Source organism: Protomyctophum parallelum (assembly GCF_964188405.1).
Source record: "Protomyctophum parallelum genome assembly, chromosome: 17".
Classification (NCBI taxonomy): domain Eukaryota; kingdom Metazoa; phylum Chordata; class Actinopteri; order Myctophiformes; family Myctophidae; genus Protomyctophum; species Protomyctophum parallelum.
Window position 1 is genome coordinate 779,736 of NC_139719.1, and position 11,662 is coordinate 791,397.

General features: G+C 45.3%; 1 protein-coding gene and 1 long non-coding RNA gene across 2 annotated transcripts; both read left to right on the plus strand.

The window, feature by feature from the left end:
- Positions 1-7,555: 7,555 nt before the first annotated feature.
- On the plus strand, positions 7,556-8,119 carry LOC310874149. Its single transcript, XR_014570536.1, has 3 exons — positions 7,556-7,619; positions 7,830-7,898; positions 8,038-8,119. It is a non-coding gene; the product is annotated as an uncharacterized lncRNA (long non-coding RNA).
- Positions 8,120-8,469: 350 nt separating this feature from the next.
- On the plus strand, positions 8,470-9,644 carry LOC310874098 (uncharacterized protein; the record flags this gene model as incomplete). Its single annotated transcript, XM_083786773.1, has 3 exons — positions 8,470-8,539; positions 8,648-8,725; positions 8,914-9,644. The coding sequence occupies exon 3, from the start codon at positions 8,922-8,924 to the stop codon at positions 9,642-9,644; it is 723 nt and encodes a 240-aa protein (XP_083642899.1). The 5' UTR covers positions 8,470-8,539; positions 8,648-8,725; positions 8,914-8,921.
- Between the last annotated feature and the right edge of the window lie 2,018 nt (positions 9,645-11,662).

Genomic DNA, 11,662 nt, shown 5'->3' on the forward strand with positions numbered 1-11,662 from the left:
CGGTAGCGACGCCCCTCAGAACATACGCGACTTTATGGTATTTTTTTTAATAAATGGGACCATAATTTTCCAAAAAGAATATTATGACAGGAGAATGAGACTTTAAACTAGTGACTGGAAGCAGAAAATATTCATGACCATGTTTATTAAGGTAATACAGTCTAGGTGAAGTTGGGCCCAAATACATGGGCCTCTATGGAGCTATGGGTCTTTTTGGGCCCAAAGGTCAGCGCCACAACAGGCCATTATATGAACTTTCAGGAAGTCCCGATTTCCTTAGTGGCTTCACGAAATATCTGTCTTACTGCCCCCCTGGGTTAGACGTGTCCGCCCCCGGACTGGGAGGTTGCGGCTCGATCACCGGCTGGGTCATTTCAAAAGACTAAATGGGACCCAGTGCCTCCTTCGATCCTCTGCACTCGGCACCAATGGTCGGAATGGAGTAAGTCCCTGCGTCAGGGGCTGTACGTGTACATCAATCTGCCTCACTCTACTGAAACAAGAGTTAGGCTCCTGCCCTCGGGCCTCATGCCTCGGCATGCCAAGGCTGTTTTCCGCTCATCTTAGTTATTGCAACTAATGGCATTGGATGATAGTAACCAATTCATAGTTAATGGCATAGATGTTGTCAAATAACCGTAGCCATTTGTCATTGTTTCTTCATAGAATTGTTTAGTGTTATGTTAAATTGATTAATACATGTATTAATAATCATGAATATTTAATACAAATAAGTGGCTATTCAGGACAGGCACATATCTAGGCATACTTTCTCTCAAAGCATATCATGTTTTATCTGTTATCTGTGGCTCATTCGTTCATCAGGTTCATGACCCCCAGATGATCTTTTGGTCCTAAGATTTCTTTCAGCACAATCACAGATGTCCTGGGTCGCTCAGTCAGGAGATTCACCAATGCTTCTTCAGCCGGTGTTGGCTGGTTGGGGTTTCTTCGAAAGTGATGGTTCTAGTATCTAGCGAAGAAGTAAGTCCATCACCATCATCCACGTGCAGGCTGCAGTGCTGTCAATTCTGCAGCGTTATTGCTTGCATGGGACATAGTAGTGTATCTCATCTTAGTTCTGGACGTCTAACAGTTCTCGGGTCTGCATGACATGAAGCTTATTTTAACTTATTTAAAGCTCATTATCAATTGCTCAAAGGCCGCATGAAGAGCATATGCCGCTCATGTAAGTTAATTCATAAAGGTCCTCTATCACTTGGGTGTTTAAATAGTTTAGGATTAAGATCTAAGGCTTCTCTCTTAAGTATTGGTATCTCGGCTCACGTGGTGTGGGAAGTCTCTTCTGCTGATCTCGACCCTCAGTAGGCTATGATCTCTGTTTTCCGATCCGTATAAGTAACTCTGTCTCTGCTTGTCTTTTAGTTCTGCATCGGGGCAACCTGCTCTGGCTGCGTTCTGGACTCCGTAAGGTGGCGTGAGCCCTGCTTAATCGGCTATCGGTCTCCTCAGCTCATTCCCTGGCTACTGAGTCCTGATTCTACTGCCACGCTGATGCACCAGTCGTCACCTGAAACTCAGGCCAATGGTCCTCAGCTGCCCATGAATCATCATCATGTGCATCTAATCGGAAGAGCTTTCAGTTGTTTATTCAGGATGTATTGAGTGCAAGTGCTGTATTCAATCAGGAATGGTAATCTTATTTCCTTGCATATACGGTGGTCGCTGGGGGCAGTTCAATTGGTGGCATGTCACAAGCTAAAGTTAATAATGGTTTGTTGATGTTCGTTGGTTTGGCCGATGGCGTTTCCTCATACTAGCGTAGGGGACGTCGGCATACCGGTAAGCAGGCCGATGGCGTTTCCTCTTACTGGCGTATAGAGGACGTTGGCATACCAGTAAGCAGGCCAATGGCGTTTCCTCATACTGGCGTAGAGAACGTCGGCATACTGGTGAGCAGGCCGATGGCGTTTCCTCATACTGGCGTAGAGGACGTCGGCATACCGGTGAATGGTTGCACTACACGTAAGCCCTGCGAAAGCAGCTGTAGAATATTCCTCTATAGTGGCAATAGAGGAATGGCCTATCGGCTAGCGCAGCCACGCAAGGCCTTTTTCAATTTAAGCTTAAAGTTAGTATGCCCCAGCCGATCCCAGATGGTTGTCTCGCATCCAAAAACGGATGGGATATCGGCCGGGGCCCCAAATGGGTTTGAGTTCGTCCTTTCACCCCACACATTATTTTTCTCAGATAAGCCTAATGGCTACACATAACTCACGTAGGACGTTCTCGGTTCTGTTTGTTGGGGGGGGGTTAGCATATCCGTGCAGGTTCCAGAAATGCATATTCTTATATTTGTATTTCGTCACTGTGCATTCATAGTGGGTCACCTGCCCGGATCGACGGTGAGAGTTCACCGACGGTATGTGTGTTGGGGGGTTATTGTATATCTATCTCCCTGCTCTTTATGTTTTATGTTGTTGCTTAATCGTGCCGAGCAGGGAGAAATCCAGCAGAGCCGAACGCCAAGTCAAATATCATATGCACACTTCCGCAAATAAATATTGGTTAATCTATTCGTGAGTTGTCTGTCTGAAATAATACGAAGCTTGCGAGGCAGTTCAGACAGTCAATCTCGAGGGGGTTCTTGCCATGCTCAAAGGCACATACTATACTCAAGGGGTTAACATGCTGCATTACTACGTGGGCGTATAAGTGTGTGCAAGTCTCACACGTCATTCGCCGATGCGGCAGTCGAGTGCAGTACTTTCATCCGACGGAGCATTGGTCCGAACGACAACCTACCTCCTCCCTCACCCTAACCCTAACCTCCCCCGGGGCAGACACCTAAACCTAACCGCAACCCTCTCCCGACCCGATGCTCCCGATGCTCTGTCGGATGATAGTATGCCTCCCGTGCTAGTCAGCTGACCAATCGGGCAGGCTACTTAAGCTCACTAGACTCCATGCTCTTCCTGCCTTCCTCTGCTCATGGTTCCCGGTTGTATGTGATGTTTTCTCCCACCACCACCCCAGCACCACCGGTGGGCTCTGCTATTTATACTCCCCATGGGGGGGTTATTGTATATCTATCTCCCTGCTCTTTATGTTTTATGTTGTTGCTTAATCGTGCCAAGCAGGGAGAAATCCAGCAGAGCCGAACGCCAAGTCAAATAGCATATGCACACTTCCGCAAATAAATATTGGTTAATCTATTCGTGAGTTGTCTGTCTGAACTCCACTTTACGGCGCTGGGAGAAAGAGGACAAGGAAAAAGAAGATGACATGGCTGACACGACTTCAACAGTAGTGACCTTAGTGCCTTTAGTTGTTTCTGGACGGTTGTCCCCTGATGACAGCGAATCAGCTTGTTCCTCAAGGACAGATACACGTGATCGGGAACTGACACCTTCCAAGACACAACTTTTTTTTTTGAAACAGCGTCCGAAACCTGTGACACCAGTACACAGTGACACTACTTCTCCATCTCCAACGGCAACCCGTAGGCTGTTCTCTAAACCAACAACTGGGATGCCCACGTGTCAGAGTCTTTTGGAGGTAAATGGCTGTGAAAATATTTCTAAACTCTGTCTAACCTATAATGTTGCCAATTCACTCTAATCCAGTGGCCTTGCCAGCTACGTATATCAAATTAAATGTGGCTGGCATTAGATAATATTCCCTCTATACATATGAGAATTATCACAATCTGTCATAGATTGTGTAGCGTGGCCGGGACAGATATGCACACAGATGGATTTTGTTCATAACCAATGAACACATTACAGGCACGGTACACATTGGAATGCAGGATGCTGATAGCATCTGCAGGACACAAAGGGGAGACCCCTTAATATCAGAGTTAACTTATCTGATACTCTCCAGTGGAAAGTGAACAATTTGAATAAAACTCCTCATGTATTATGCCTTTGAACCACGCATATATATATTTGTATACTATGTATTGGGGTTCAACAATATATATATATATATATTTATTGAATCATTGATGCCACACCCGGGGGGGGTGGTTTTGTCTAATGACTGTCTCTATATATACTTGACACATTCACACCTCTGTATAGCACCTGACGAAGCTCACGGCGAAACGCGTCGTGCTAATAAATAAGTTTGATGCAGTAAGTTGTCCGTCTCTGTTCCCTGGAGTGTGCAGTCCCTTCATTGGAAGGTTTTTCTCTTTTTTTATATATATATATATATATATATATATATATATCTCCACATGTGTAAATTCATGCTGATTCCAAATATTCAGTCAGATGTGTTAACAGGAGTTCCCTAAGACTGTTTAATGCAGAAGTAGTACTTTGGGCTTTAAGCAGAGGGGTAGTGCCACCCATGACAGCTCACACACATCCTGCAGCTCCTTGCATGACAAGGACCACTAGTCTCCGCCTCTTCGATATAAGATGGCTGTCCAAGCAGCCATCTCTCTCTCTCTACCTCTCATCTACTGGCGAAGGAGTAGGGAAGGTAGACACATGTCCCACAGGTCTCCTTCACTGACCAGGCCCTGGGTCAACTTCTGTCCCCACACCAGAGGAGCCATTCTGGTTAGGCATCAGCGCCACAGCGGCCGGTTCCCAGAGACCGTGAGGCAACCCAGAACTGAACTGACTACAGCTCCTCTCTACGCGCCTCTCAACACCACAGAGAGGATAAGACACATCAAGTCTTCTCTACCGCTCAAATCTCCAAGAGGGTCAGCTTAAGCCAAGCGTCACCAAGAACGCACAGCTGATCCCGATGAGGGAAACCGGGGAAGCAAGCTGCCTCTGACGACTACAAAACCACCGCCCAGCTACATCCTTCTGGGCCTGCCATCCGCTGCCCCTAGCCGCCCGGGCGAGCTCAGCAGCACACGGCCCCAGCTATCAAATGATCTACAGCTACAGACAATGGCTGGCACCAGCCACTAGCCTCCCTGGCTAGCAACATGCAGCTACATCATTCTGGGCCTGCCATCCACTGCTGACGTCTCCTCCACAACACAGGCGAGCATATCTCACATGAAAAATGGCAACTGAGTGTAGCATTTCAGGGTTGGGTAGATATTTTGAATGTGGATCTGCTAATTTTGAAACCTCTTTATTATTTCATGTTTCTCTTTCTTTATTTGTTTCATGAGCTATCACTATTTACTTTTACCTGACCTTACTATGATCAAAAGGGTTCATGTAAACCTTTGTCAATTTTGGGATTGTTTGTACACATTTAGATTTTTAATAAATGCATATGATTTTCATTAAGAAGTCGTTGTGTATTCTATCTCAATATTTACAGTACAAGTACCGATTGGAATATTTATTGCAAGTCTGTCCAAGAGCTCATGTTACATTATACAGTGACATGAGCAATATAATTATTATATTGTAATATTTTAATAATTCAAAATTAATAAATTATGAATATTGATATTTGAAATATTACGTCCTGTCAGCTATTACACCATTAGCGATTTATTACAGGTCGTGCCCCCTGTGAGGCAGACTCTTATTCCAACTGTACTCACTGTAAATTATGAAATATAAAAATTTATATTTTTGAAAACAATATTTTTGAAAAAAGTTGTATTTTTAAATAACAATAATAATACAGGCCTAGTATTGTTGTTCTTATTTTCATAATTGAGTTCAGTGATTTAAGTTGATCAATGTCTGGTTGGAAGTTAATTGTAGAATGATTCAAATATAAAAACAGAAATTGAGTGAAAGCGTTTCAAAATAGGCACTATTTTCAAAAATCCCTTTCGCTCCAACCCCTGAGAAAGTTAGAGAAGGCATGGTGTGTTAACAGTACTTGTCAAAGTATTTGTGCTGCTAGATAGGAGAGATAACTATAATAATAGGGGGACTCCCCAAGTTATGATAATATATTAAATATTGTCATAATCATATCATTCGTCGCTGTCTGATGAAAAACACGTATGTCCATTTTTTATGATTTTCACTTTTTGCTATAGGCCTAGTTGGAAAATAGCCGTTCTGCTCTCTCTACTGGTCTCAGTTGATGTGTTAATGGCCAATGAAAAGGTGTTTTATTTAACAATCTATTTAACACGCATCACCATTGGATGTTCAACCTGTCCATCACAGCGCGTATGTAAGGGGAGTGGAGATACGCTGAAACAAAACTCCCCATTGGACGTGGGACCTGTCCATCACATCGCGTATCCAAAGGGGTGTGGAGATACGCTGAAACAATCATTCCCATTGGATGTTCAACCTGTCCATCACATCGCGTATGTAAGGGGAGTGGAGATACGCTGAAACAAAAATCCCCATTGGACGTGGGACCTGTCCATCACATCGCGTATCCAAAGGGGTGTGGAGATACGCTGAAACAATCATTCCCATTGGATGTTCAACCTGTCCATCACACCGCACGTATTGAACCGCGGGAGAAAAAGGGGCGAAACTTTTCACAGACACAGGACAGCATACTTTTACGGACACGGACTTTGACATTATTACAAGGTAAAATACCACCAAAAGTGTTTTTTGACAACTGTATGTTAGGTTATGCTAACGACCATGTTCACGATTGTCCTAGACTTCATGTGAATTGTTATTTTTGTTAAACATAGCCACGTTTGGGACCTCAACCCCTCTATTTTAGCTCCGGAGCTAATGGACACTGATTTCTTCAACGCTGTAATCTACTTTTCAGTATTATATTTCACATCGATGATGTATTCAATGGAGGAGCTGTGTGCCATAGTTAACGTCAAGTGTGTCAGGGGCAGACATGATAAAGCAGAGACTGCAGAGAGCAGTGAAAGCAGCGAGGAAGGTTTGTGGAATTACAAAACAACGTGTGTGTGTGTGTGTGTGTGTGTGTGTGTCGGCTAGGAAAAATTAGAACCATGTCTACGACGTGTGTGTGAGTAGAGGTCTAGTTATTAATTAGTATTCAGTGTAATGTTAACATGTTTTTTATTTATCCCCCCCCCCCAAGATGATCAGGTTGAGGTGCCAACTTATTAATTCATTTGGAAATAAAAATCATGAATGACAACAAATAGCTGATTTATTCAGTGTACTAATATTTTAAACTGTATCTTTCCAAGAAGATGCACTTGTATGTGACCAAGTGGATTCTGAAGGTGCTGGGTCTGCTGTTAAATCTGTAAATGAAGGTAGGTCGTGTGTTTTTGCCCATTACAATGTACATAGACCCACACAATAGACCCACACAATGTACATAGACCCACACCATGTGTTTCTGTGCTGTTGCACCTGCTGTACTAGTTGCAAATGTGTTATTTACCTTAAAGGACCACTTTTCAACCTATCTTCATAGGTCTTCACTAATAATCATGATAAAATGGCATTTTTTTAAAACATAAATGGACATATCTGCTGTATATCATCACAATAATGTCAACTTATATCATTCATGTGAGATCAACCACATTTATTTTCTTCAGAAGCGACTATGGAGGACTCATCAATTGGGGAGATGGAAGGTTTGAAACACTCACTCACACTCTCTCTCACACACACACACACACACACACACACACACACACACACACACACACACGGGGGGGGGGGGGGGCTAACCACATTTGTTTTCTTGTTTTTCTTCAGAAGCAGCTGTGGAAGACTCATCAATTGGGGACGGGGAGATAGAAGGTTTGACACACACACACACACACACACACACACACACACACACACACACACACACACACACACACACACACACAGGGCTAGTCATGGCTGGGGGGGGTTCAGTGTTTCCTAGCTGACCGGTGCAAAGACTCACCAAGTAAGGTTTGTGGTAAAATGAGGATTAAGAGCAATTGCATTCATTGTACATTGTGTTCCTCTTTATTTTTTCAGATGTGCTTGATTCATCATGGACACTTCAATTAGAGCTGGATAATTCTCCTGGTGCTGATGAATCCAGAGGTATTATTATTATTATTTATTTAGAGCCTTATTCTGTACACACACATGATGCACAATACATCATGTGATGCTTTGCAATATTGTGAACGCAAAGCAATGCATGATGAGAGAGAGGGAACATTTGCTTTTTTTTCTGCAGGAGAAGGAGTTGAGCAGCACAGTAGACTGAGTAGAGTCTTGGACAGCAGTGGAGTTGAGGATGACCACCACTCAAGTGGGGACGAAGGTTTGTGGAACACTAGCCTTAAGTCAGCCAGAGCAAAGGGTGCACAATCTAGTGACACTGAATAGCAGGTGTGTGAACATTGCATTCAGTTTGTCTGTCTTTCTTTCCCAGATCCACTGGATCAAACCTGGACATCTAAAGATGACCAAAGTGGTGTTTCTCCTGGTGCTGCTGAATCAGGCTATGAAGGTATTATTAGCCTTTATGTAAAATGACAGAGGTGATGTGAATGCTGCATGTTAGCTAGTTGGAATTTTGTCTCTCACAGACAAACATACATGACAAGAGGGAGAGAGAGAGACCCTCACTCACATTTGAATATTTATTTTCTGTTCAGGAGAAGAAGTTGAGCATCACTCGAATGTGGAGGATGAAGACGGAGTTGAGGACGACTTCTCAAGTGGGGGAGAAGAAGGTTTGTGGAACACTAGGCTTAAGTTAGCCAGAGCAAGAAATGCAAAATGCTGGCAACACTGAATTATGTCAACATTGCATTCAGTTTTTGTTCCTCTTTCTTTCCCAGATCCACTTGATCGAACCTGGACACCTGAACTTGACCATAATGGTGATTCTCCAGGTGAATCTGAATCTGGAAATGAAGGTATTATCATTATTAATATGGACACATTGATGCACATGTGTGTAATGTGGTATTGTGCATGTTGGCTAATTTAATGCTTTGTTCAACTACACATCCATAAATGCACACGAGGGGCTCCACACACATACAGAGAGAGGGAGAGAGACTCACACACTTAACAGTCTGAATTTTTTTGTAACCATATTTAGGAGCTGAGATGGAAGAGGACTCCTCATGTGGTGATGCTGGTCTGGGGAGGAAGAGGAGAAATCCAGACAACTGGAAGAGCAACATCCAGAAGAGGAGGAGAATGAGTGGCAAGTCATATCTTGGGAGGAAGAATCGAGAGTCTGTGTTAAAGGAGGAAAGAAAAATGGGTGTGTCATGCCAGTCTGCAGCCTGCCACAAGTCCACTAAACTGCACTGCAGGGAAGTAGAGGAGTCGAAGCGAGAAGAGATCTTCAAGTACTTCTGGGAGGAATTAGACTGGCGTGAGAGGAAGATTTATGTTAAGTCATTGGTAGAGGTGAGCAGTGTAAAGCGACGGAGGACAGAATCAGAGAAATCCAGGAGGTCGGCAACCATTTTCTATCACCTTGTAGTAGATGGTAGAAGACTCAGAGTGTGCCAGCGCATGTTCCTGTCAACCCTAGGCTTGAAGCAGTGGTCTCTTTTGAAGTGGATAGGAAGAAGAGGGAAAAGTCCTACAAAGGAAGATAAGAAGAAGAGGGTGACTGTAAGGAGAGAGGAGGTGGAGTTCTTGAAGACCTTCCTTCTGGACCTTCCAAAAGTTCCCTCACACTACTGTAGGTCCTCATCCTCTAAGATGTACCTGGAGCCTGTGTTCAAGTCCATCAATCACCTCCATGCAGAGTATACTCATTCCAGTGCAGAGAATGGCATCCAGGCTCTGTCAAGGCAAGTGTTCACCAGAATTTAAGGACTTAAATCTGTCTCTTTTTCACCCAAAGAAAGACCAGTGCGATACTTGCTGTGCATTCAAAGCTGGGAACATTGACGCTGCCGCATGGAAGGAGCACTGCACCAAAAAGGACACTGCACGAGCCATGAAGCAGAAGGACAAAGAAGAGGCAGGTGAGAAGACCTTGGTGACATGCATGGATCTACAGGGGCTCCTGCTCTGCCCCAAGCTACAAGCCTCATCCCTCTATTTCAAGACCAAGCTCTGTGTCCATAACTTCACCGTTTATGACATGACTTCACATGATGCATCAAATTACTTATGGCACGAGGGTGAAGCTGGTATCTCTGCCAACGAGTTTGCTTCATGCATCGTGCACTTTCTCAAAGAACATCCCTCGTATGAAGAGTACATCCTGTGGAGTGATGGATGTGGCTACCAGAATCGGAACATGCTCCTGAGCAATGCCCTCCTCAAGTTTGCAACTGAGACACAGAAGATGGTGACACAGAAGTTCCTAGAAAGAGGTCACACACAGATGGAGTGCGACTCTGTGCATAGTGTGATTGAGAGAAGACTGAGGAACAGAGACATCAGCGTTCCGGCTGAGTATGCTGTTGCCATCCGGGAAGCTCGCTCCAATCCCACGCCGTACCATGTGAAGTATGTGGACCACACATTCTTCACAAACTTCAGCTCTGTGAACCTCTGCAAATCCATCCGCCCGGGAAAGGAGGGAGGGCAGAATCCATTTCTTGCGACCGACGGCCGTCGCGACGGACCTGTCCGTCGGGGGGTCCGCCGGTCCGTCGGGGGGTCCGCCGGTCCGTCGGGGGGTCCGTCGGTCCGTCGGGGGGTCCGTCGGTCCGTCGGGGGGTCCGTCGGTCCGTCGGGGGGTCCGTTGGTCCGTCGGGGGGTCCGTCGGTCGGTCGGTCCGTTTTTGCGTCGCGACGGACCGTCGGTCGCAGGGTTAGGGTGGATGGATTCTGCCCTTGCTGCCCAAATGGTAACTCTGTCATTTCTCTACCGTTTTGGACGGGGGTGGTCTCTTTGGAATCGTGTGGCCCCCCTGGAGGTTTCTATGGGGGTCTCGAGGTTCGGGGACCCCTGGGGACCCCCACGGACCCCCAAATGGTAACTCTGTCATTTCTCTACCGTTTTGGAGGGGGTGGGCTCATTTGAATCGTGTCGCCCCCCTGGAGGTTTCTATGGGGGTCTCGAGGTTCGGGGACCCCTGGGGACCCCCAGGGACCCCCAAATGGTAATGTCACCTGTGGACACTAACTGTAATTGTCTCGCTGTCTCGCTGCTGCGCTGCGCCGCACAGACAGCAGCTTGTGTCAGTTGTGTGTAACATGTGCGTTCGTGCCGTGTTGCTGGTATATTATTATTATTATATTTTTTGCGCCGCCGCGTTGTCTCGCTGCTGCGCTGCACAGACAGCAGCTTGTGTGTAACATGTGCGTTCGTGTAAATGTTCGTGTAAATGTTTTAGGTCGGCCGGTCGGTGATTTGGTCTGTCCTTCATATAAATTTTTTTCTGCTCTCGTTGGACTTCACTTTAAAAGTCCAATGGAACACCTCTTTGTAACGGGCCGCTGTAGTATAGTGGTCTAATCCCTCGCCTCTCTATTCTTTTTTGCTGAGGACGCTGGTTCAATTCCCGCTCGCGGCAGACCAAAATTATTATATTTTAGACAGACACACAGACAGACAGACTGCCTGTCTGCCTGCCTAATGTATTGTAAATAATGTATTCATTCCATACGGCTATTTTTTTTAAATATAAAAACTTTTGTCTTTCGCCGCGATTCGAACCAGCGTCGTCAGCACCAAAACATTGAGAGGCGAGTGATTAAACCGCTAGACTACAGCGGCCATACGTTACAAAGAAGTGTTTCATTGGACTTATAAAGACAATAGCACCCAGCTGCAGTCTCGCAAGGGGAGGGACCGGAAGTGCTTTTATTTCCGGCTTCCACGTGCACAAGCGCACATACACGCACGCGAAATATAATGCGCGTGCACGACACGCA